The following is a 27,880-nucleotide window of genomic DNA, read 5'->3' as shown; positions in this document are numbered from 1 at the left end:
GCCTACCTCAACATCTTCACAATCTGCACACACACCCCCAAAATGTTCAGTCAAGAGTCCCAGTCTATTTTTTAGGCAAGCAGACCAAGGAGCATAAAGGCTACTGGGAGCAATGGATGACGACACGACAACAGACACAACAGGGCATCTGCTGAATTACACCAGTTAATTCCCCTGCTTTCAGAGAAGTTGGGGAATTAACAATGGTATGTCATGGTATACTTCAAGCCTCTCCCACAGAAACCCTTAGTAAAACTTTTAGAAGCAATTCACAAAACATTCCACAGCCGTAACACCTAATACAACAGGTTCTAAACAAAAAGCCAGTCATACAATCTGCTGATAAACCATGGGGAATCTTAAAAATACCAAAGGTTCTATGGCTCCTCATACTAAGACAAAATACAGGAGGAAGTACTTGTTTAAACCTCATATTTTTTTCCTACAAATTAGTATTTTAAAAATAAAAACCCAAGAACATGTATTTAATGAAGCAAGGTTGCTGAAACACACATTTCACTAGTAGTTCAAAAGTATTTCCACTTTCCTAGAAATTATCTGCAGAGTGTAACCATTCGAGTCACAATTCAAGTTCTTATCTTAGCAACAGTCAGAAGCAAAGTAAAACTGAGCACTGAATGATGACTCCCATTTGACAGTATCTTAATCGCTTCCCACATGGAAGAAGCTACCCTTGGAAAAAATCCTATTCTAGACCTACAATAGTTAAAAAGGTTACAAGACTCCCAAACCTAGGAAGAAGCATTCTCACAAAATATGGTTTTATTAACATTCATGCATTACCTTGTTGTTTTATGCCTCAAATCAATCATCACATCTACAACAGCCTGGGAACAATTGGAAAGTAGGAGTGTGACAGGTACCAGACAGAGGCTGTGAAGAAAAATAGTACCGTATTAAGGGGGTGAAAGTCTTACTCTGCACAGTCTTCATTATACTCTTAAATAGCTAAAATACATTTTAAGTAATAAAATTAACAGGTAGTTGTCTATTATGCAACAGTCTGACAGCGTGCACAGCAAGGTCATCACTTACACTGACTATATTTATTTATACTAAGAGTTACTGAGGCAAAACAGCACCAGCTCCAATGGGCCAAGTGAAGTCACCACTTTCCTTTGGCCAGCTCAGAAAGGTGAGCAGAGGCATAAACACCACTTCAGTTTACAGGAAATCTACTGTTATGACAAGAGACATTTCAGAATGGGACAACATGGTCCAGTCTGCTACCCTCTGAGCCACTGTCAGCACATTTTGTCTAGATGCCTCCTACAGTGTCTCTTGTAGAGGAATTGCTGGCACTTAGTCTACCATTTTAGCCAGAACAGTGCCCAAATGGAAGAGACAGCACACACACATTTGCTGTTAAACCTTTACCCTGAATAAAAATAATAGTTAGTTGCTACTCTGCTTGTATGAGTATACTCATATATGTGTAAGAGTGTATGTTATATATATATATATACACACACACACACACACACACTCTCTTAGTATGGTTGTTTTTATAGCTAACACTGCAGCAAGAAAGGGGAGTTGGAATTTGATGATCTTTAGGGTCCCTTCCAGCCCTAACTATTCTATGATTCTATGAAGACAGACCCCAAACTATCCACAGGCAGGTACACGAGCTGCCACAGCCAAACAGCTCTGTGTATGCCTTAAGTGGTTTAGATCACTAGAATTCCTTGCCATTGTTTAATAGTTTAAACCTTCAAATTATTTGAGCTGGAAGGGACCTTAAAGATCATCGAGTTCCAAACTCCCTGTCATGGGCAGGGACATTTCTCACTATACCAGGCTGCCCAAAACCCCATCCAACCCAGCCTTGAAGATCTCCAGGGACGGGGCAGCCACCACCTCCCTGGGCAACCTGTGCCAGGGCCTCACCACCCTCGCTCGTAGTGAAGAATTTCTTTCTAATATCCAATCTAAATCTACCCCCTTCCAATTTAAAAACATTCCCCCTTGTCTTATCACTGCATGCCCTTCTAAAAAGTCCCTTCCCAGCTTGCTTGTAGACCCCATTCAGGTACTGGAAGGCCACTATAAGGTCTCCTCAGAGCCCTCTCCAGGCTGAATAACCCCAATTCTCTCAGCCTGAGATCTTGAACTTAACTAACAAGAAAAGAACAATTACCAACTATAATGATACAAACTTGTTACTGGAATAATGCATGCTTTGGAATTGTCATTAAAATGTAAGTCTTCTAAAACATTTAAGTGCTACGATTTTGAAATCCCTTTCTTTAGGCAACTTACTTTAACTGTTTTAGAAGAAAGTATATCACAGTAGAGTTGTCAGATAAAACAACTCAAACCTAAATAGGTATCTTTGTGTTTCAAGTACAATTCATTTCATATCTGGAAATGAATCTGCAGAGATTTGTTCATATTTTCATTTTGAAGGGATTTTACAGGCTCCAATCAGTTCACTCCAGCAGTCTTTCTGACAGAGGTTAATTCTGATACACTGCAAGGAGACAAGCCCTGGTGATCCAAACTGTTACCACCCTTCCTTCTGACACAGATCAGAACCATGTGCAGCTAATCCTGGCAAAGTCAGGTGCTGTTGACATAAGAGTCCTTTTAAGTCAAAAGTACCTCTTGCTTTCTGCCTGGCTTTGAGGTAGTCACACTGCTTACTCTGACACCAAACACAGAGTATTGCTTTTTCAAGTTTGGTAACTTCTATAGTAAACATTATAACTGTGAACTGAGATAGTACAGGTCAATTCTCTACATGAAACTTTTATTTTATCCACATACCAGGCTTATCTTGTGTATCATAACCTGCATCTCTCAGCATAAATTATGTCATATTAACAATATTTCAAAAGTTTCTAAAGAAAACTTTGCACTAACCTTTTTTGATGAAAAGAATGATTGAAAGACTCTGGATAATGAAGACTTGTCTTGATAAGATTAGAAAGTTGCTCTGGTGTTGGTCTTGCAGGTCCTGGTGTGCTTTCTGGTCGAAAAAACTTTAAGAGAACCATTTCTGGTAATTCCTGAAATGCAAATTCAGAATGACGTTTAAAATACTGTCCTAAGACCTGTGCAATGCATCACAAGAAAACTACAATTTTCCATTATGAACAATAACTCTGAGGAAATAGATCTACAGCATCCTGAAGCTGTGTTCCATAATTAAACCTGCTAGATGAGGAACTGATAGGATGTGTTACCTTCTTTTGAGATAGTCTTTTAATAAGCAGCTGTGAAATCTATCTGAGCAAGTTTCACAAAAGCATGCTGGTGTTGCAGTGGTTTGTTAGCAGATGTGGGGTTTTTTCCTAAAAAAGCAGGACAGCTTTTACACAGTTCCCTATTCAGCAGCTGTACCTTAGGAAAAAACCCATCACCTGCCCTGGGAAGTTCTCAACAGTACCCAAGTTTCCCCAAAACAGATCTGAAGTGAAGCCAACAGAAGTTTATAGGAACATGCGAGCGATGACGGACGGATTTAATAACGCAGAGTATCTTAGAAACTGTACAGCAAGCTCCAGCAGATACAAAAGTTACCTCTGTCCCCAGCTGAAAGCCCAAGTCAAGCACTGACACACTATTTGGGATTCATCCTAACCCTGCAGGCAGAATCAATCTCTGAAGCAGAAGAAATTAGATGATACAGAAAGATGGAACACCAAATGAAGCAAATCAGGCTGCATTTGGCCCAGCGTTACAGCACTACTGTATCTGTCCAACATCATCTAATCTGTTTTGCAAGCAGGATTTATTCAGGAAGGGGCTGCCTTCTAAGTACTCCCTTATAATCTATTCTGCAAGAAGTCCACCTTTAGAAGAAAAAAAGAATTTGCAGCAGTAAGTGTGACCGACTACTAACGTGAAAAGATTTTTAAAAGCCACCAATAACTTGGTACAATGTAACAAATATTTTCCTTTAAAGGTGATGGACTGTACTTAAGCTGAAAATAAATACTATAGGCAACAAAGCCTGACTCAAAATAACAGACACACTGAGCATTCTGCAATATGTATAAACATCTCAGTCACTGTGTGCTGGTAGCACCAGGAAGACATCAAGTGTTTTATCAGGCTTGCAATTCTTTCCTCTCAAAAGGAAGAATAGGTTTCTTCAAAAGTAAAAAAGGAAAAAGCAGTAACAATGAAATACATTTTAAGCATTGAATGGATTTGGTACTTCCACCCTACTCTATGGATATCTAACAATGCAAACTGATAGCAGGAAACACACCAGAGATGAGATGAGAACTTTTCATTTAAATTGATCTATCCCTTCAAATTACAGTCCAAACAATTATTCCATGCCCTTTTCAGCCACATATCAATATCCTACACACTGTAATTTGCCCTAGAGTCAGTTACCTGTTCCAAGTCCTCCCAATCAGAATTCCCGAGTATTTTTTTTAAACCCTACAAAAGACAAATACGAGTGTTTATCTCTACAAACAGACAAGAACATCATGAAATGCAGCAGGAACATTTACTGGTGAAAGTGCAGAGTGACACTAGTATTTCAAACCTTTAGTTCTACCATTACACCTCTGTTGAAGGACTGGAAAGCAAATAAGATTAACCATTTACCATCACAGAGGTAAAGCTTAATTCCAGCCAGCCTCTGGGTGTCAGATTCAGAAAAGATGTCTGTCTCCAAGTTCAGCTGCTCAAAGCCTAGGGGGTTTTTTTTTGCAACTGGATACCTAGAACAAAGGCTAAGACATGACATTTAGTACATGATTCTTTTACCTAATGGTTCAGGAGAGAATGAAGCACTTCTGAATGGTAACCAAGATGATGTGCATACAGATCAGGCAGCTAAGTAGAGACAGTTAGTAAGAAATGTTAAGTTTAGGGATACATTAAACTCCTGCCATACTCTGGGAGCTTGGGAAATGAGATCAAAGTTACAAAACAGAAAGATGCCCATACCTACTTGGGCATCCCTACTCCTCCTTCAAGAATATGCACCAAGCCTGTAACAGCCTTGAAACGTCTGGTTATTTACACTTCGAAAGAAAGCAACGCACATCCAAGAATTAAACAGGTGGTATTTTGTTGCTGAACTCCTAGAACACCAGCCTAGATGGAACAGTGCCTTCTTAAAGGCACAATCAAGATGTCTGACACCTAAAGTCTCCTTGTTGACCCATTACGGCTCCTTGCAAGGACTCCACAAGTGCCACAGGCTCCAGTGGACAGCAACTACTGTATTTCGCATACAAGAAGGACACGCTGATGGCTAAGATGCTTTTATAAAATGGTTAGGGTGTAATTTGAAGGCCTCATCCATACATACAGTAGAGGTACAGATAAACTTGATTGGAAGAGCCTTCATCATCAGAAGTGTCTGAAAGATCTGTACAGCAGCAGGGAGACAGAGTGGTTTTTCCCTTATTGTTTTAAACTTTATAGCAGCATTTTTTTCCAGATTCTGACTAGAAACACACAACAGGCAGTAGCACCAGAACCCCACTGTCCCACTGGTGCTTTCTAAGAGCTACAAACCATGCAACTGGTGCTAGGAAAGTAATTTTGATTTTCAGAAAGCTTTTTCCTTCCAGAAGCCACCTACAAAGACCACCCCTCAAACAAATACACTTGGAACCAGACACAAGCTTATTGTTCCAAGACTACTATTTTGCTATTTTGAAACGAAAAATGTGTATTATTACTCCTTAAACTTCTGAAGCTCCATATTAGTCATTCACATTGGGTTTTAGATCTCCTAAAACCAAACTAAGACAAAAATTGGAAAAGTCTAAAACTTCCACCCTTCAAATCATCTTTTGTATTTTGGTAGATGTAACAGACAGGTCTGCCCATAATGTACTCTCTACTCTCTTGGAATGCACACAGTCCTCTTGAAGGATTTTAAGTTGTCTAATATTACTCAGAAAAGTTTTCAATTTCAAAAACAATCTTCTCAATGACTGGGTCAATGTGCTCTTGAGAACACCAGAAAAAAACCCATACCAATTTGATTTCCAAGTTGTATGGAAATTCAGTTCATTTGCCTCATAAATCACAAGTTGCACGTAGCCAAAAGGATTATTAAACATGTTCAGTCAACTCTGAAGGACCAATATGCACAGCATGAAGAAAACCTGAACAGCACCACTAAGTGTAAGTAAAAGCAACAGACTAAGAATGAGACAGATCCTAAGCAACATGTCCTTCATTTACCATTTTAGATCAGAGAATTCTCATTTTAAAACCCCGGTTTTAAATTCATTTCCTTCCCCCTGCAATTCATCCATATTCATTCTAGCTCCTAACTATAGAAATGCCGACTCCAGGAACAGTATTTTACTAAGATACCAGGAAGAATGCATCTGAAAGCACAGTTATTAGCATCAACTCTGTAGTTCATCAATGGGTAAAGCAGATGTAATGTTTCAGCTGTTTGGAATAGTTTATTTAGGACAGCAACATAAGCCAATCCTCCCAAATTGGTATAGTACATTAATTCATACAACACTGAAAATTTACACTGCAGCTCTTGATGTTTATGCTTAGGAATTTTGCTTTCCCCTCCATCAAGCAGGTTTAAAGTCTTAAATCCATTCCAACAATCTGTGTTTGACTTATGTATTGCTCCCCACATGTTCTGTAAAGAAAAAAAGTCTGGACTAGCACAAGATGTCACTTCCAGTAATTCTAGGAAAAAAATCAGTTTATTTAACCCCTGTTTTCTCCTACCTTTCAAAAATTTCTACTTCAAACCAAACCACTGCTGCCTCACTAAGTTCAATCTACATTAAGCAGCAGCATTACTAAAAATTATCACCTCTGAAGTGCAACACTGCCAAAAAGCCTGCATCCATGCTGTGTGCATTTTATGGATTTGACTTTGAATTGGAAGTAGCACTGGTCTAATCCACAGGACTGAATGAGCAGCACAGAAGCACATTACGTGCAGCCCTGGAACATCCAGATTAATTCTACCTGGAAGATGATCTGTGTGCGTTACAAGACCACCTCACAATGAAAACAGAAGGCTGCACAGTATACCTGATCTAACACACAGACACTTCCTCTCATCTATAACTTCAGCCAAAACTAAGTTTCCACTCACATACTGTTTTGTTTCAGAAGCATGGATGCAGTACTCCCAACATGCCCAGGTAACAGTGGCAGGCCTGTACCAGGCTCTCACCTGCCACTGGTGTGAAGTCTTTGCCAGTCACAAGTGTGGCAAACACCCCAGCCCCACACTAACTCCTACTTCCATCCCCCATATTACACTGTGTTTTTCCTTTGGTATCTTCTGGATGTAATTCACTAGGTTAGAAAAAGATGGGAGACAGCAATAACAAATAAAACTGATCAACAGCTCTGACTGTGAATGGGTGTTTAAAGTAACAAAAGGACAAAACCTTTAAATAAGTTAAAGGTAGAGAGGTCACAGAAGAGCTGTATTTCGGATGCAATTGTAAACTGACCTTTCAGTTAAACCCATCTCATTCCTGAAAACAAGTCTCAGAAGGGAAATAGAACCCACAATAGTATCACTGGAAAATAAAACTTTAAAAGACAACAAAATACCACCACACCACACAGCCAGCTAATTTTTATTAGCAAGGCTTTTACTATTTGGACTCAAACAGCTACTGCTTCCATCTCTCTTCAGACCCATTCACTTTAACAACTTAGATGATTTATTCTTTATAAAGTGTTGCTAGTGACTATTGTGTTTCGCTTCCTGGCACCCTTTGGGTTTCTGATTCAAGCAAGTAGACTGTATTTAGCATTTTTCCCTACCTTCAGCAAAAGACTTTTTTTCAAAACTAAAAATGAGAGAAAGGATGGGGAAAGTAAATGTTTTCTGCATTATTTGGAGAGCTTTCTATAGGAAAGAAATGCTTTAGAGTCAGCGTTCCTTCAGCATAGTACGTGCCAGGATTCCAAACCTGGAGAACATAAGGATGCTCTACATGAAGATGTACCTAGTTCACCACATCAGGTGATAATCACTGCCTAGTAACCTATGCTCAGAAGCAAGGCTACATAGTTAAACAACAACAGTGTGGTGTAAACAAACAAACAAAAAACAGTATTCAGTGACAGAAAACCAGTAAGTTTCAGTCAGTTACCTCTGTCTTGGTTAGAACAAGAGAAGCTCAGCACTCAATTCTGTTTTAAACAGACATGGGAAGAAATGGAAACAAATACGTTGAGCATTCACATAAAATTTGTATAGAATTTTACTGTCCCTTTGTTTCTTTTTATGTGGCTACACATAGATTTTAACCAGATTTTACACCTCCCCCAAACACCACTACAGTGTGTTTTATGGAAACTGGAGGAGGTCTCTTTGTTTGAACAAATACTACGGCACACTGTGCTGTGTTCCACATCTCTGCTGCAGGCATGAAGTGCACCACAAGGAGCCCAGCAGAAGTAGCCACCAGTCCCAGTATCTCAGGCAGCAGCCTGACATCCTGGCTTAGGCATAAAGATGACTCTGTATCAGTACACCCAACTACCTATCCACCAGCAATTGATGGAAGAAGTCTTATTGAATATAAGTGCAATGCTCTTCTACTACATTGCTTTACTGCAGCTTTGTTTCCCTGAACAGTTCTAGAGGTTTCTACAAATCTAAACACAATCCTTAAAAGCTGGCAAAGAATTAATCTGAAATATACCTCAATGGACAAAGTAGAAGCCAGCCAACACATTAAATATAACTAAAATATAAAGCAAGCTACATTGGATTCATTTGATTTCAGTTATTTGATTAACTCAAATCTGAATCACTTCTCAGAGTTCGTATTTTCTCTGTGTCTACCCTGAGACTGTTCTTGGCTGGAGATGGCCATATTGCCACAGACACTAAAATTCCTATGCTGGTGGCAACAGCATGAAGCAGAAACAGTTCTAGCCAAGAAGAAAGTCACGGGAGAAGAGCAGCAAAAGAACAGCAGCAGGAGATGCAGGGACTCTTGATGACATCCTGCTCTGAATCTCCAAGTCTGTTTTTCCATATCTGAGTCACCCTTCAGCATTTAAGGACTGGTAACCAGTACCCCTTAGTAAAAAGCACGCATCTCCATCTCCCTCTGCTGTCTAGACCAGAGAAAACAACTAACTTCTATACTGCCAGCACAAGACCTTCAGGAAGTCTGTAGAGTTTCCAACCCTGTTTTATGACTTGGAGAATAAATGCAGATTTGCAAGACAAATTAAATTATGTTAACATTTTCAGTATATATCTTCAAAACTTATAAATCAGAAGTAATGTTTGGATTTGGTATTTTCTCCCTCCCAGCTTTTCACTGCTTGTGTAAAAGGTGCTCATTGCTTGAGCAAAGTAAACTGTGCAAAGTCTCAAATGACTTTGTTACACCTCAACTCCCACTGCAGAGGGGCTTATGCTTCTCACCATATCAAGTACCAATTAAAAAGCAGCTTCACATGAACATATGAAATTTCTCAATCCTTTGCAGTCCTGAGATCACAGATACTTAAAATCCAGAGTTAAATCTTTAAATGCCTCTAAATGTCCATGAGACTACACAATTTACACATTTATTAAAAATAACCACCATTACTCTTATACCAGATTTCAGCTGTGTGACAAAAGAAAGTTTTTCTGCTTCAAAGAAAGTATGTTCCTCATGCTGAAGAAAGTAAATACAATAAACAATGTAGCAATTACTTGAAAGTTGTAATAATAATAATTGATGAACCACAGACTACAGATAATGTTAATGTAGCAGCATATATTCCTCAAAACAAGTTGAGGGTATAGCTGGATCCTCCTTATTGCTATGGCAAGATTAATTTCTTTTAATTGGAAACTGAATTTGACACAGACATCTAGAGCTCCAATGCAGTCAGTGAGAAAGCTAAGTTCCTATCCCCAGCACGTTCAGTCACATTTGTTCATTTTAGGATGCAAATGTGATTCATTCCTACTGCTCTTCCCACCCATGTGCTAGAACCAGAGCACAATGAGTTCACAAGTAGAAGCCCAAAGTGTTTCTGCTCCTAACTTTAGATGTGGACAGTGTGATCTCCTGTTCTAAAGACATGAAAGATTACCAGAGTGGGCAGCTGTCATTAGACTAATGCAGCCTGGCATCAGCTAAGCACAGCTTGAGCCCACATGCACAGAGGTTTTTTTGGGGGTGGGAGGGTGTAAATGAACACACACAGTCTTCAGACATTAGAACCTCAACTTCCCTAGTTTTGCAGCACTCACTAATGAAGACCAGCCAGTTCAGCCTGAACTACACACCCCTTTCAATCTACTCCCATCTATTTCAGAATAAAGAACTAAATGGAAAAATCATCTTGATTACATGAAAACAGTTAAAGGGTTATGAACCAAAGCCAAGTGCACAGCTTCAGAGTAACTCACTCCTTACATCACAGCATGGTATGTATAGAAACACACGCTTGCCCTAGAGTGTCTTCTTGACAAAAATGTACAGTGCTACTTGCTGCAACTTTGAGTAAGAGCTCACTAAAAGCTATATAAGTTTGCAGCATTAGTAAAAACAGTGAGAATGGCACCAAAGCAAGCAGGATCAGCAATGCACTGCTCAGCAGAAGACTACCGACAACTTGTGTTTCCTTTTTCATTTTGCATGTTAGTCTTCATGCAAACAAACTGCAGCTAGCACAGATTTTTTTTTTACAGAAATTTACCTACAGCTTCCATAGTTTTTACTGATTCACAAGTCAGGAAACATACAGTGTAACAGTTGTTTTCTGTGAAACAGGCTATGAAACTTCGAAGTGAAATAATGTGTTATTAATTGATCAATCCCAATGGAGCTTTCAATATTTTAAATGCTCCAGTGTTTCTGCTGTTCTAACATTTTACACTAAATGTCTTCATTTAAGTTGTGCATACTAGAAATACACTCAAAAATAATTTCATCCTATTACTGTTAACTGTTATTAAACATTAATTTTGCCTTACTACTAAGTAAGTTCCTACTTCTAACCTGAAGTACCACAGAAGTGTTTACTCCCAACAACTACATAGCAGTATTTTTGTGTATTGCTTTTCTCATCTTTAAACTGAGCCTAGCTGTTTTAATATAGGCTAATAATCAACTATTAAGTAAGTCTGAATTACTAAGTAACACACATCTGATGCTAAATTCTACAAAAGCAGAGTGATTCCACTTATTTACAAGAAAACATGTGAAGCCTATTTTGAGAAAGAAGCAATTGCAAAAGGAAAACGTCACATTAGGTTACCTGCTTCTGAGGAAACGAAAAAGCCTCCTTCCCAACTGTATTAAGAGCAACATGGTGCTGGCCCTCCAAAATAAGCTGTTTGTTGTCTTCCACAACATACGCCTACAGAATATGGTACAAAGACATTAGCAGACCAGAAACTATCATAAGCTTCATAATGCAGTTACTGACTTCCCCCTAAAGTAAGCGGGCAACATACTATTCAAAACCTAAAGGCTGGCATGACATTTGGTTTATGTGTATGCTTTAAGTTTTGCAAGCACAGACAACTGCTGAAGTTCAGACTGCCAATTTCCACTACTTAACATTTGCATTCTGGTAAATGAGATATTCTTTAAAGCAGACATGTTCACTCTTACAGTTCTATGATAAAAATCGAGCATTAACAAATCTCTTGGGTTAAAATACCAGAATTTTCTCTTTTAGAAGGAGAACTGGGTGCCTCTAGAGTAGTGTAAAACCACTTAAGTGTACTTACTACAGTAACAGCTATTAAGACACTATTTGCTTCTTGACACTATTTTAGTTCATTCGCATGTTTCCAGAAAACAATCCTCCATAATTTTGAATATTCTCAAAATTTAAGGATGTCACAATGTATTATTTTCTAACAGTCATGTTTCATGGCCAAATAATGACAAAAGGCCGCAACCATACATACCTTCCAGAGCACAACAATGTTCAAATCAACTTCGCTGCATCTTTGTATCAACCTGACTGTCTCATCAAATGATTGTTTCACAGCCCTTTGAGATGCATGAGCACGAGACTGCACGTGTATTCTTTTAAATTCAGAGGATAAGCTTTGGAAAAAGAAGTCTGCACAAGGACTGGCTGAACTTATTATCTGCAAGAAAAAAAAAGGCAAGAAAGTGCTCTCAGAACAGGATGCACACCAGCAAGTTGGTCTAACAGAGCTCATCATTGTAGTATTTCAGTTCCATTTCCTTGCTTTGCTTCCCTTTGCAAGCCTACAGGATGCCACACATCTGGTTTTCCATGCTTGCCCTGTTAGAGATCAGCCCTATCTAATCACCTAAGTTATCACAGAGAATCAGAGCTATAGATTAATAGCCTAAAACTACAGACACCAAACTTGGAAATAAAGACTTTGATTATTAATACCAGACAGCCTATTGTGATACCTCAAGTGAGGTATCCAAGAGCACTGAAGCGTCTAACTCACATGCCAGTTGCTATTGATTATTAATATTTTCCTCCCATTGAGTAGAATTATCAGTTAAGAACATACATTTTGCTAAAAATAGGAAAGATGATAGATTGCACAGCATATTCCCCCCCATATTCCAGCACAGACAGAAGTACCACACTGTTTGTCAAGTTAGTCATCATTTGTCCTGAGATTTTTTAACACCAAGGCATGACAAGGAAACAGTGGTTTTAACAGTGACAGCAGTAACAGTTAGAGACCCCAGGGCAAGAAAAACCCTTTATTTAAGAAGTCTTCATCCTAACACCTCCTTTTCAAAAATGTTAGCCTTTCCAGAATATGCTGTTGTAGAGCTGCTAATTGTTGGATCAGATATACCCTCAGGGACAATAATTTATATTTGCAGGAACTGTCAAGAAGGAAGGACCCCCCCCCCTCCACATCAGAACATTTTCTTACAAGGAAGCTGATGTTCATGCAGCTCATACAACTTTAAAAATGCAAAGAGGGATCATCTACCTCAGACCTTCTGTCCTAATTCCAATTTATAAGCCTATGAAATGAAATGGCAGTGAGTAGGTTTTCTTTGGATTTTAAAAGCTGGATACATACATGGAAAATGTACAATCAGCACGCCAAAAAAAGCAGTCTGACATCCAGCTAAATCCACTGTTCTAATGTAGATTTCTGATCTGATGCAAAAGTGGCCTACTTTCCTCAGGTTCTGGAAAAGCATTCACTGTACCAAGATCCTTTGCTAAAAGGATTCTTCTTCAGACAGTGCCTGTATGTTTAAAACAATTGAAAGAGCATGGTAGTCTATTATCTTAAACTTTAAGAAAAATGACTCCTTGAAGTAACTGCAACCTTCATCAGTAGTTCTGAAGTTCTGGTACCTACACCCATTAGAGGTCTTCAGAATTTTTTTAAATAAGCTGTAATTGGAATTTCAATTTATCTTAATAAAAATAGAATTAAGAAAAATGACAAAACAAGAATCTGACATCCACTGATCTCTACTAGAAAACTAGAGGGCTGGGAAAGATTCAGAAGAACTGCTCTCTAGAGCTGGAAGGGAAGGAAATACATTACCAAAAAAGTTGGCATCACAATGTGCTCCCAAAGTACTTCAGCTATGGAGCTCCAAATTTCAAGTTCCAGACTATCCACTATCCTATGCTAGCTTACCTTCTCTCTGAAAGAGAGCTGATCTAGAAGAACCAATAGTTTCTTCGTGTGCAAAACAACTTCCCAACTATGAAAGCACTGATCCAAATTTTTTTGCACAAGACAAAGATATGCAGTTGCACCAGTTCACTCACCTGCTCGTTTCCAAAGACAATGTCCGCAAACGTGTAATTTTCTGAGGGATAAAGGGAGAAGGCATCATTTCAGAATCGTGAGAAGCCACAGCTACAGCACCCAAACAGTACTTTTTTCCAAAAGCTACCCCATTCAGGGGACAACCTACCTTCAGAGTTTTTGCACCTTGCTGCTTTGAAGCATAACTTGGCTCGCTCTCTGCTAGCAAGTTTGGTATCTGAAAGAAAAGGGTTGCAAGATTTTTTTATTTGTTCCTCAATATAATCAGAGTCCCTCCTCATTAGCTAAAAATTAGCCTCTGAAGTTCACAAATAAGGCACACACTGATGATACTAAAGAAGTGTAACTAATCAAGTACAGCCACTGCATGATTGTAAAGATGATGCATTTTCTCTGACTGCATGGCAGTAGAGAAGATGTGTCTTCTGCTGAACCCTTCCACCTACTTCTTGAGCAGGAAGTGAGGCATAATACATAAAGGAGATACAGAGAAAAGGAAGGAACAGAAGACAAAAATTTTATCTGACTGGATCACCTTCAATATTAATACAGGACAAATACATGCCTAGTAATTTTTAAGTACACAAAGTGTCAGCATACAAGCAAAGGTAATATTTGTTAGACATCAAACCAGCACTTGTTCACCTGGGCCTATCAGCCTTTTCAAAAGTTAGCAGTCTGTATTCACTTAGGCAGGATACAGCACTAGCAGTTTTGGCATATTTCTAACAACAGAATAGAGCTCTTGTCAGACATTCTGTCCATCAGTTACATTTAACACTAATATAAGTAACTTGTGAGGCAAGTTATCAGCCAACCCAGACATGGATTTTTCTACTTCACAAAAATAATTTACCTGTACGTTAGACCCATTTTTAAAATTCACTAAGCCTGAAAGTTAACTGTGTATACGCTTTTTTTGAAACACTAACAGAAAAAAAGGCTGCAGTATGTTTGAAAGGGACACTGTTTTTATTAATCTTTCTGAAAGCCAAATTAAAATCCTTCTATTTTAACTGTTCTTGTCGTCAGGAAGAAGCCAGACTTGCCATCCTTTTGGAGGCAGGAGATACACACCTTTGTCTTCAGAGATATTCACAGATTTTTGCAGCTTCCAGTGCTTGCTATTACTTGAAACTTGCACTATATGAAATTCTTTAACACCAGTCTCACTCTAAGGAAAGAACAAAAGCTATGTCAAGCAAGACCAATCACAACTGACATTCTGTATCACATAGAAAGTGTTTATTGCAAGGTGGCACTTTAGAAACTTAACTCATTATTCACACCATGCACAATACAGTACTAAGGAAAGACAAGAAGAGATTCAAGATCCACTGTAAAGTAGAACAATGCTCCCAGCAACTTCCAAGTCCAGTAAACAAGACCACACAGAGAAGAAACATCCCCAGAAATGTACCTGCAAGCTAATATTTTTGATTAAGATGACCATAATAAAACCTCTGCTTTTAAGTGCAGTGTGGAGCACTGTCCACAAGGCTGTTTTAATTTCCAAGATGACTTTAGGAATATTGCTAGGTCAAATCCTAGAAATTAAAGATTTTTTTAACATATCCAGTATGAAAAGTAGGTTTTGGGATTGGTTTCCTTTCTTGGAAAGAGTGAGGTGGTAGTGGAAAATTAAGTATTGCAACATTACTTTAACAAGGTAAGTACTTTTTGAAACATTACTTCCTTGTCAAAGGAGGAGTGGACAATATTTACTTTAGCAGACAAAAGAAAACAGAACGTACACACCTTTGAAACAAAATGACAAATCAGCTAAGTGTCTAGGAATTCTATAATCAGAGGATTCAATTACCTTGCTTTGTGGCTGAAAAAATGGGAGCAGCTTTACCAAAAAAATAAGTTTAAATTAGTGTAGTATGAAAAATCTGAAATATTTTCATCTGCTTTAAGTCAACAGATCACAACAGACATATCCATATTTGAATTATATTTGCAAAAACACCTTTGAGGCTTTGGTAATAAGTGTAAAGGCAGCAGCTTCCTTCAAGTGGGATCTTAAATTTTCACTTCACATTACCACTGTCTACCAGTATTTTCACTGAAAGGTTGCAGAGAGTACCAGTTGCCTCATTCAGAACTATACTGAAACTTGAGATCACCAAGAACATCCACGAATTTGGAGTAAGTTTTCCTAAAACAAAAAAGGACTCCAAACCACAGTACTGGAATTTGCTTAGGATAGTGACAGACTTCCACAGAGAGTTGAGCTATAACTTAATGTTAGCAATCTCTTTCCAAGAGTAACTGGAATGATTAAATACACAACATTTACTTAGTATTTCTACAGTAGTTGTAAAATCCCCTGGGCTCTAATGGTGATACACACCTGCTGAGCTCCAGACCAGTACTAATATTAAAAATAGGAACTTACAGTATTGATATTTTCTACATCCACAAACACCAACATATTGTCCCCTCTGCCCTCTTCATCTTCAAGTGCATTACTTCTGCAGACAGTAGCTCGAATGTGCAGAGACCGGCTCGTACAGATGACCGCAGTGTGCCGCAAGACTCTGTGACTGGGAAGGGGAGGAAGAGAAAGAGAGAAGAAAAAAAAAAGAGACATGCTGAACAACCAGGACTGCTGTCCAGAACCTGTCATCAACAAGTTTCGGTTTCGTGTTTGTCCTCAATATTAAAGGCCATTAGAAAACTTACTCCTTTCAACCAGATACTTTCCTTTTTAGCTTCTTACCAAATCTGGGGGGTTTTTTAACAATCACACTGCATAGGTAGCTGCTGTTCAAACATGCAATCTTTTAGCCCATTTGAAATACTGGAGAAAAAAAACAACTCATACCTTATCATGACCAAAAAATACATCAGAAATATTTCAGATATAAGACAACTGACACAGTGAAAGCCAGCAGGCACATACTGGCACAGGAACATCATCATGGTATTTAACGCCACCACATGCTTAGAAAATAGTCTCAGTAAATAATCTATAAAAGGCCCAATAGTTAGTAGCATCTCTTGCATAAACCTTTACCAAAAAGCATCTAAACAGAACATGATGGCATTCAATAAATTCCCATGAACTGAGAATCTTGGGAGTTTATTTCTAGAACAACTACAATTCTGCCTTTCACCAGACATGCTGAACCTCCAGGCCAGCAAGCCCTTTGTAAAAAGTTCCTGGTAAAACCTTCTAAAGACTTCCACTCTTGGGACACCATCAACACACATGAGCTTTTCCGCACACAGAAGTCTGTGTTACCATAAATTCCACTTGGAAACAGAGGCATGTAAAAATCTGATACATATTTCCTACTAAATATGCTGAATCATCATGTGATACTTGTTTTGGTAGGGGAAATCCATGGTTTCCTAAACGCTACTTCACATAATGCCACAGTAATCTTCACACAGAAATACAGATGTCTGTAGAGCTTAGAATGGCACAAATTAAAAATAATTTTTGAAAGCTATTCTATGTCTATGAAGAGTACTGTTAAATCAACACAACCTTCTTTAAGTGCCCCTAGAATCTTCAATACAGTAGGGAACAAATACATTCCCCAACCAACCATCTTCCACCTCTGAAACACCTCAGTTTTTGAATACTATGAACTTGGAGAAGTTCGTTAGTTCCATTAAAAATAGGAAGAAAAATAAATACACTGTGGGAAGATGAATTTCCTATTCTTACAGACCAGTTTAATGTCAAATGAAAAGTCAACTTTGGCATTTCAGAAGCTACAGAAAAAATCTAAAAAGAAGGTGCATTTTGCAGGACTTAGTTTAATAATATGCTGCTGATCCACTCTCTTGACCATCTTCCACTTAACTCTGCTTTGGTTTACATTACAGAACACTCTCATAGCACGTGACCTTTGCTTCTTAGAGCTAGTTCTGAAAATAAGCTCAATTCACAAGCTCACATTCAATCCATGTGATTAGAGCTTATCTGAGGAGCTTATCATGCTCCCCACCATCATCCTAGTTATGTACAGTACAGAGACCAGGTGCGCTGGTTTGGATTGGGACATTGTTCATTTTCCGAGTAGCTGGAACAGGGCTGTGTTTTGGATGTGTGCTGAAAACAGAGGTGATACCACAGGGATGTTTTTGTTACTGCTGAACCAAGCTTTGGCATGGCTTATTGATCTGTCTTTATCTCAACCCATGAATTTTCTCACTTTTACTCTTCTGATTCTCTCCCCATCCTGCCAAGGAGGATGAGGGTACAATGAGGGGGCAGTGAGTGCCTGTATGGGACTTTGTTGACAGCTGGAGTAAACCAGGATGCCTGTCCCCAGCCCCAGTTACACATCCCCTTCTAGTCTGCACTACTTCTTAAGGTGAACAGTCTCCAGACAAACCCAGCACAAACAGTTCCATAATTAGTTTTATGGGAGATAAATTTAATAGCAACATTTAAATCTGTGGCAAATATTCTTAGTGGGGTAAAAGTTAAATCAAAATAAAACCTGGTGCAACTTTCTCAGTTCTAGCTATGGAGTCTAACAGCTGAAGGTAGCAATATAAGAATAGTAAAAGAGTGAAAGAGAGGAGTAAAGAGACAGTCTTCATTTATTAATTTGTTTTCCAGATTACTACACTAAAGCTTCCTGAAGGCTGATCTCTATTCATTTTCTGAAGATTCACCCTGGCATCTTTCAACATGTTTCTCCTAAGTTATTTCTAGAGTCTTCTAGGCCTGGGAGACAGATGGGACTTGGGAATAAGTGACATAAGTCAACTTGCCACCTTTCAAGCCAAGTTCAAAGAAAGCACTATTTGTTAGCTCATGGTGTTAAAGTTGACTGTTCACTGTCTAAAGGTAGTCCAAGAGGAGCTATACAATGGCATGTAAGTCAAACCTGACATTTAACCCCTCCAAAGTGTAGCTTTCACCATAATACAATTGCTGAGCACATTTTAATTAAGAACAAAATCTTTCATTCAAAATAGACAATTGTTTTAACATGCAGAAACAGAAGTAGTGTTTTACCCCTGCACCACAGCTGAGAAAGATGTGCTTCCAGAGAAGCTAAATATGAACAGTTTGTATTAACAGCATTCCAGCCTTCCATTATTTTAATAATTGAGGGAAGCAGTGTAGGCTATAGAATTCCATACAGAAATTAAATCTTATGGTAAAAAAAAAATTGTTTAGAATAGCAAATAAAAAGCAAACATATCACAGCAGATGAGAGAAATTCAGAAAGATTTACATTTATGCTTACAGTGCTTATAATGTGCCTAGCAAGTACAACAGGAAAAAGCAGATAAAAGCTTACCACATTTTTGAGTGTCTTCTAATACTTTCATAGTAAAACAAGAAGTTAATTTCATGAACACCTTCTTCATCTGGTCCCCGTAACCACATCGGCAGCTGCACTGAAGCCCCAGGAAGAAGAACAGCATCAGGAAGGGGGACATGTATTACTTCTGGCTGACTTCCTGTGCCAACCCCAAAGTCTACAGAAGAAGCTGAGGACAGCAGTGCTGTACGCACAGAGGTAGGATCTGTCACAACAGTCTTGTAAGCACTACAGTTTTCGGAAGCCGAAGGACTGAGCGGCGTTAGAGCAGCAGTGTTTCCACCAAAAGTAAAAAACTCTGGATGCTTGGACACAACTTTCAGTGCAGTAAGGGGACACTTGCTTACGTTCACAAACTCTACATATGCTTTTCTGATTTCTCCACAGAGAAGCCCTGTAGGAAAGTTTATGAAGAACACCTGTATGGGAGAAAAGCAAAATTTAACATTGAGACAAGTTGCAAATGGGCATGAAACAGCCAACACCAAATCACTCCCTCAGGCTTTATGGTGACAGAGCTACATCGCTCCCTCAAACTTTGTGAGGAAGGGAAGTGTAAAGGAACCTGCTGATCTCTTCTCCCAGGATGTATGGTAATCAGAATGGTGCATACAGGAAAAAGACCTTTAAGATCAAGTCCAAGCATTAATCTAGCACTGCCAAGTCCACCACTATACCATGTCCCTAAGCACCACTTCCCTGGGCAGCCTCTCCCAGTGCTTGAAAACCCTTCTGATGAAGAAACATTTCCTAATATCCAATCTAATCCTCCCCTGGCACAACTTGAGGCCATTTCCTGTTTTCCTTTTTCAAAGCTGGATCGAGAAGGTTCAAACTTGACATGAGGGAGCATTTCTCTACCAAAAAAGGTGGGGGTCAAACAGTGGAACAGGCTTCCTAGAGTGTTGATTGATGCCCCAAGCCTGCCAGTGTTTAAGAGGCATTTGGACAATGCCCTTAACACACTATAACTTGGTCAGCCCTGAAGTGGTCAGGTAGTTGGGCTAGATGTTTGTCTAGGTCTTCTCCAACTGAAATATTCTAGAGAGTATTGCCTTTAACCAGTTACACCATTTTAATAACCTTAGTAAGGAAAACCACTATGTTTTAATTAACCAACTTGAAAAGCTACTCCAGATGAATGGCAAAGAAACAAAAAAGCTTCTTGAGTGTGTCCCCCCCCTTGATACATGACTACAAAAGCTGTTGACAACTACATGGAATATAAACATTTCAGGAGAATACTGATTTGGAGGCTTTAAGTTTCACTTGAAAAAAGCTACACAGGTTTGGCACTAACAGATTAAACATTAACTGGAAAGATTTAGGCATTAACAAAGTTTAAGACTTTGTTGTTAGAACTACACTTATAAGCTCTGGATTCAGCTATTTATTCAAAACTGCCAGTAGAAAGTAGCTACATACCTCCAGCAAAGGCATTTCTTCTGTGATAATGGGATCTAAGCGTCGATCAGGTCCATATTTAATAGATGTTTTTTCCTCTTTTGTGTTGTTAAGCCGAGGCCCTTGGATTTCTAAATCTTGTCGTCCTCGTACCGATAACCCATTGGAGACAAACTTTCCTGAAACAATTTTTCAAGTTTTATTTATCTTCAGTAATTTCTAACTTTTTTTTCTGAGAAGTGATCCAAAGCTCCCTGCCCAATCTCAACAATCATTTTGACTTTTTCTGTTACTGGGCACACGAACTCTTCATTGATTTAGCAGCATCACTGATCAAGAACTAGTCACGGCTTCCTGTTACACATAACGTTGCTATTCCAAGTTCAGACAGCCAGTTATCCATTGTTGTAGACTTAATAAGCCTTTTTAATAGTTTGACTATAACTGGGGGGTTGGGGGGGGAAGGTGTGTGCTTTAATCCCCATTTCCTCCCTCATTCCCCCCATGAGAGACTGTTTCAGATTAATTACTCAAAAAACAGATCAAGTAACATGCAATAAACTACTTGTATGCTAATACAAAGAGAACCAAAATAAAGTGAATATGCTAAAAAACCCTATCAGCCAAATATAAATCTGGGTATCTATGCAAAGAACTTCAGTGCAATTTTTTCAATGGTTTCAAAATTTCTACAGATTCAAAAGGAACAATTAAGGATACATTTGTCCTAAGTTACTTCCCTTCTCCTGGAATTCCTACAGCTGCCAATTCATCCCTTGGCTATTCCGGTTGTTTCCTTTATTTCTACATCCTTATCTGAAGGAAGGCTTTGCATCATGATAGTCAAACACTAGAATTTAGTTCTACTCTGCAGAAGCCCTTCCAGACACACGCAACTTCAGGAAATAACACACTTACCTGTCTGTAATCCAATAGAAGGTTCTATGCCATCTAATGTCACTGTACCCTGAACAGTGCCAAGATTATAAACAACTCCCAGAATATGTAGCTCCCCTGTTTGATGGGGAAAGAGCTTTAGTCTTGCCTGTGGAGACACGTTAAATTGTTGTTGTTGTTGCTACTAGAAAAAAGAATTACTACATTTAAATGTCCGGTTGCTACAGATGTAGCTACATTTACTTTATAGTCACGTCAGATGTAACCACATATAACTACAGGTCATCTGCTGGATTCAAAGAATTCTACATACAGAATTTACCAAGCCACAGCTGAGGCACTCATTAGGAAAGAAACCTAAATTGTTTAAAAAAAAAACCCACCCCTCATACAGCCAAACACCCATTCGACACCCCACACCAAAACCACACCCCTCTGCAGAATTACAGAATGGCTGAAACTGGAAAGGAACTTGTCCTTTGTTGGTCAAGGTGACCACTTGTTCAAGCAGGAACACCTAACTGCCCAGGGCCATGTCCATAGCTTTTACTATCTCCAAGGATGACAACTCTACAACCTCTCTGGATAGTCTGTGCCCAGCACAGTTAAAAAAAAAAAGTGTTTCTTGATGTTCAGATGGAGCCTCCTTTGTTTTAATTTGTGCTCACTGCCTCTGGCCCCATTACATCCTCCCTTCAGACATTTACACACACTCCTGAGTTTCAGAAGTTCCTATATCAGTAATGCCTTCTGTAAATTTAGAATTAGGTTCAGATTAGAACAAATCTGAGCTCCACCATAAAGTTCAACACTTGAAAGGCTAGGTTTAAAACAAAGTATTGTACTTACCACTTTTGTCTCCTCACTATTAATTAAAAATTCTGCTATTGATTCAGTTCCTATCGTATCATCATCACATGTTCCCTGAAAAGAAGAAACTGCTTTTCAGATACTATTACTCCGAGGCAGGAAGAGTGGTATAATTAGTTCCCACACCTGTCCTGGAGCATTCAAAAAAAACCATACAAGTTTCAAACTGCAGACAGTTAAGACCAACAGCTACCATATGCCCAGCTTCCCAGTCTTTGTGAATTACAACCAGCAGCTAAAAAGCTTAGTAAACATTTGAGAGAAATTTAAGTTTTATTACTATAAATTGGAACCATTCCAAGTCAATTTCACTGATAAAGTATTTATTTTATCATTAAACTATCAATTCAGAACAGAAGGGAAAGCACATGGTAATCCCTGAGACTTATCTATAGGAAACCATGTTTAACACTGTCAGAACACTTACAGCACTTTTAGAGATCACTATGTTCCAAATGCTTTTGGCCAGGAAAGCAAATAAGGAATTTACTGTAATATTCAGCATTAAAATATATGCAGCCTTTAAATATATAAATTCAAGAACAACCATTCAGATGGAAGTTTTGGCAATATTAGTTGAGTGTTAAATTAAACAGTACTAAGCAGTTAAAGTATTCAGAATGTTCATTTTTAATTAACACATTTAATTTTTATCTAGGGATACCAAGATGTTCTTATACCATACCAGCAGTTTCTCACATTTCACTAGGTACCAGTAGCTCCAGTAGGTCAAATAAGAGAAAGGTATTTTATAATCCACCTATTGAAGCTGCAAGCTGTGTCTGCTGGTAAAGGCTTGCATGACTCAAAATAGATGTATTACACATACAATGAAATGTTGGAAACATTTTGATACAGAGTGAGAATTACAATACTTCTTACAGTATGTAGGTTAACTCGGCTTTGTACACTATGGATCTAGGAAAATATAAACAATACATGAAGAAATTCAGTAGCTTGCTTTGTGCCTTTTTTGAATTTACACTTAAAGGAGCTGTTTTCATACTACAGACTTTTGAAGACAAGTTAATATATACTCCACAACTGCAGCTGTGTGGGGCTGGTTGAAAAAGGATGAAGCTTTCCTTACCAGCTCTTTTGTTTGTCCATCATGCTTTGCATTGAAGTCCTTAGGTTGAAACTTCCACAGCAATGAGAGGTCAGTCAAAAGAAGCGGAACTTTCAGGGGGTTTCGGAAGGACACTTCTACAGTTATTGGTTCTATTAGAATAGTGCAAGAAAATAATGACAACAGGCTCTCCCCCAGACAATCTGAAGGTCCAGCTAAATCAAAGTACTCTTTTGCAAACATTGGTTTAACTCTACAATAACCCAGAAAATACTGTACAAAATTGTCTAACTTGCTTTATTTCTTTATAGCTTTATAAGTTTATAAACCTTAACTTTACCTTCTATGACAGCAAGTGGAAATCTGGAGTTATCCGAGTAGCGATTTAAACAGAACTGTGTTGGTTGGAAGTTTGAAGGTATTATTCCTTTATTTATCACACAAACAACCTGCTCCTCAAGTTCCTTCCACTGTTGTGATGATTCCGAGTCATACTCCTGATCCAGACTTACATGCGTAGCTGCCTGCTTTTCACCTAGTAGGAGTGAGGCAATCTTGATGAGAACAGTGGCACGCAACAGTTGCAACTGACAATTTGGTAAGGATTGTTAACATTTTAGGTTCTCACTGATACTTTTATTACAATTTAAATCAGTGTACTGCAAGAGAATTTCAAATACATACAAGGAAGACAATACTGAAGACAACTTGAGTATACTTGCTCTTGCAAATTGTGAAATTCCAAAATTTTAGTATGCTACATGGCATACTCAGTTTACCAATTACTTTTACTTTATGGCAGGCTAGTACCCCACAGTATAGCCCTGGTTTAGAAGAGTTTCCACTCAGCTTACTTCACATTCAGGAATCACAGTGTTTCAAGCCTTCACTCCAAGAAAAAAAGGTCCATTGAGTTCACTATAGACTTGCACTGAAGCTTTTCAGCCATGAAAAATAGTGGAAGTCAGCAGATCCACATATGCAGATTTTATATTTACACAGGAAGTCCAAAAACACCTAGTGAGTAGGTATTAAGCTTAAGCTTTTCTTTTGAAATTCAATTTTTAAAGTTACCTTGTCACATTAGTTTTACATAGTGATACTTTTTTTTAAGTGACACCAACTCTGGCATATATTTTGGCTCCATAAATAAGGGGCTGTTTACATAGAAAGTTTTCTAACCTTCTGCTGGTCTTCGATCATGCCCAAAGAAAACACGGGTTGCTGAGCTGTTAATATATGGTAAAGGAAGCTGAGGTAAGGGACCATCCGGTGATAGCTGAGTGACATTCTGGAGCAAAGGAAGAAAACAGTGTCATGCAAATGTGTAATGCCTATTGCAGATGACTGAGTAAGGAAGCCAAGATACAAACACAGCGTTTGAACAGGCAGCATTTTTTAAGACTGAGTCATTTCAATTAACTGTTTTGACAGTTTTTTTGCTTTTACAGTTTAAAGTAGAATTATTTTCTTTAGTAAGAGTATAAAGGTTGTGAAAGATTTATGGAAGAAGGAAAATAAGGATTTTAATCCAGTACTCTAATCACTACTGTGGCTGCATGCCTGTTACAAACTGTATGCAAAGCTTGAGTCTAACTCAGGATTTGATAAACTACATTCACCCTACCACCACCATTAGACAAAAAACTCACCACAACTGAGCTGTGGACTTAATACTTAAATTTAAGGTTTGCCATAACTTAGAAAACACCACAGAAATTCTGTTTACAGGCTTTAAAAGACAGCAACTACACAACTGCGAGTTGTGTGGTGACACCAGTTAAGCACCCCATTACGTAAAAAGTACAATACAATCCAGAATCACTCACAAACTTCCAGCCAACGTCATCTATAAAAACCCACACTAAAGAATAGAACTCACTACTCCATATATGGGGAGTACTTTGTATTACCAGAAAAGGTGATGGAGCTACTTATCCTTTATTAAAGTTATCATCAAAAGCCTCAAAAATCATAAATTAACCATTATAAATTGACCAGGAACAGATCCACTTCCTCCAAAAGAGGCTGAATTACCCACCAAAGGAAGAGGGCGTTTTCCCACAGACACACATGGAAAGAGTCACACTAACACACATCACCAGGACTACACTTATACATACACGAAGTGCAGCCTGTTCAGATTTTTTGAAGCCAAAAGTAAAAAATGAACACCTGCACCAGATAAACAGTGATGGAAAAGCAGGTATGACAGAAAAGCATTTAATGACTTAAAAGTTACTGGCAATAAAATTACTGATTACTCAAGGAATAGAGAGAATGAATAGCCATTTACCTTATACACATAAAGATATTCTCTTAAAAAAGCTCCTTGCTGTGCTGGAGGTTGTTTACTATCATTGATCAAAATATGCCTGAAGGCAGACACAGCATTGTCAAGCTGACGAAGCGTAAAGGACTGGCGACCAATAGTGAAATTAATATGGTCTTCTGCAAGCGACCAGCCTTTCCCCTTGTAAACCTGCATGGCTTGACAGTAACAACGTAAGGCATGCTTCTTCTGCAAGAAAAAACAAGCAAGATTATTTGTCATTTATTAATGAGATTAACCATTCATTGTAATTGTTATATTAGGAAGATTAAACAGTAAGTCAGAAAAGCTACTGATGTTTTTTACCTCCACTATGCATGACCTCATAGCACCTGATCAATGTCAACCTAAGCACAGAAATGTTGGTTCCTAGAGTATAAAGCCTAGCCTGCAGATTAAGTTCAGGTTTTCAGAGACAGTGAAACTGGGAATAACCAAAAAAGCAGGAGATTACTTTTAAAATAGTGTTCTGCATATCATATTGAAGGGAGCATATAAACAGGAGGGAAAACAACATTTTAAAAGGGTTGACAACGGCAGGACAAGGGGGAATGGATTAAAGCTTAAGGAGGAAAGCTTTAGATCAGATATTAGGGGGAAGTTCTTTACAGAGAGAGTGCTGTAACAGGCTGCCCAGAGAGGAGGTGGATGCCCCATTCCTGGAAGCGTTCAAGGCCAGGTTGGATGGGGCCCTGGGCAACCTTGTGTAGATCCAGGCCTGGGGGTTGGTGGCCCTGCCTGTGGCAGGGGGCGTTGAGCCTCGGGGTCCCTTCCAACCCAGACCATCCTATGATCCTATGATATCTTTAGGACTGACTGCTAAAGTCTACAGAGACCTACTGCCAAGCCTCTGGACATAAGCTAGATTTATGACATTTTAATTTCCTTCCATAACCGAACTTTCAGTATGAACCTTCCAATCAATTGTGATTCAGTACACACACCTGGGACAAAATCCATACCAAGCAAACCAACACCACACAGCCCAACAGCACATAAAAGACAAAGCTATTGATCGCATCTGCCATTGGGAGATAGATGCTCTGCTCCCAGTCAGCTCCAGATTCTCTTCTGTACAAAAAATCATGACCTGGGCATTCAATCCCAAGCCTAGGCACTGAACATCTGCACAGGCATTCATTGTACAGCAAGTTTCAGCTTGTAAAAGAAGGGAACAGCATTCCCTTATTTAAGCTGTCACAGGAACAAAAGACATTACATTTGCTATGGTGGTGACAGCAGAACACCAGCAGTAAATCACAGAATCACAGAACTGTAGGGGTTGGAAGGGACCTCCAGAAATCATCGGGTCCAACGCCCCTGCCAAAGCAGCTCCCTAGCTCGTATTGGACCGATAGGCGTCCAGACGGGTCTTGAATATCTCCAGAGATGGAGACTCCACCACCTCCCTGGGCAGCCTGTCCCAGGGCTCTGACACCCTCACGGTGAAAAAGTTCTTCCACATGTTGGTGTGGAACTTCCTGTGCTCCAACTTGCAGCCATTGCCCCTTGTCCTGTCCCCACAGACCACTGAAAAGAAGCTGGCTATTTCCCCGCTGTGTCCCACACTTGAGATATTTATAAACATAAGATCAGTATATTCTAAAGTGTCAGTAATATCTGTGATTACAGTATGCAGCTGAGCAGCCTGACTTGTCTTCACTAGCATTTAATGTTTTGGTGCCTGTAAGTACATGAAAAAATCCCATACTCATTCACTCTAACTCTGAAAAAGCATCCCTTGGAACACAGAATCACTACAAGAGTTAGACACAACCAACAACAGAGTTGTTACATAAAGACAAAGTTAAAGCTTTACAAAATGCATACACTCTTCAAGGCAAAGAGTGAGATATAGAAGAATAAGTAAGTATCCTCTGATCAATATCTCTGTACAGTATCAAGATCTCTGTACAGTGTTGTCATAACAATAGACAGGGAAACTACTGCAGGAAGAAAACCTAGATGGGGTGGGGAAAGAGATAAATGCTCCTACTATTCTTCACATCTGTGATTTTAAATACAGAAGCCAAGACTACAACAATATTTCCACTGGTCCCTATCAGTATGATAGAAAAAGAGATGGGGGAGCATTGTCCCACCCTACCCAAAGACCACAAGGTTTTGTTTCTAAAAGAACTCTGATGCCTGGGTTCTTGTATTATTGATCTGCAGTACAAATTTATTTCTCACAAGTTTAAAGCTCATCAGTAAACTGAAACTAACTGTATTCAGAGACAACCCTATAACTGGCCTCAGCAGGAATCAAACACAAGCTATCTATAGCGTCT

At 38.9% G+C, this 27,880-nt stretch overlaps 1 protein-coding gene across 1 annotated transcript in view; it reads right to left on the bottom strand.

The window, feature by feature from the left end:
- TRAPPC8 (trafficking protein particle complex subunit 8) overlaps positions 1-27,880 on the bottom strand; it is a 54,991-nt gene that overhangs the window by 1,574 nt on the left and 25,537 nt on the right. The window contains 16 exon segments of the mRNA XM_084280287.1: positions 805-894; positions 2,887-3,032; positions 11,224-11,325; positions 11,885-12,070; positions 13,717-13,757; positions 13,866-13,934; positions 14,795-14,891; positions 16,119-16,266; positions 18,994-19,436; positions 20,443-20,598; positions 21,335-21,466; positions 22,168-22,242; positions 23,279-23,409; positions 23,598-23,792; positions 24,440-24,548; positions 25,554-25,778. Of these exon segments, the coding sequence (XP_084136413.1) occupies positions 805-894; positions 2,887-3,032; positions 11,224-11,325; positions 11,885-12,070; positions 13,717-13,757; positions 13,866-13,934; positions 14,795-14,891; positions 16,119-16,266; positions 18,994-19,436; positions 20,443-20,598; positions 21,335-21,466; positions 22,168-22,242; positions 23,279-23,409; positions 23,598-23,792; positions 24,440-24,548; positions 25,554-25,778 (2,345 nt within the window).

The sequence above is a fragment of the Gallinula chloropus genome (genome assembly GCF_964237585.1).
Source record: "Gallinula chloropus genome assembly, chromosome: 2".
NCBI classification, from domain to species: Eukaryota; Metazoa; Chordata; class Aves; order Gruiformes; family Rallidae; genus Gallinula; species Gallinula chloropus.
The sequence above is the reverse complement of the archived record's forward strand: the minus strand, read 5'-3'. Positions and strand labels throughout refer to the sequence as shown.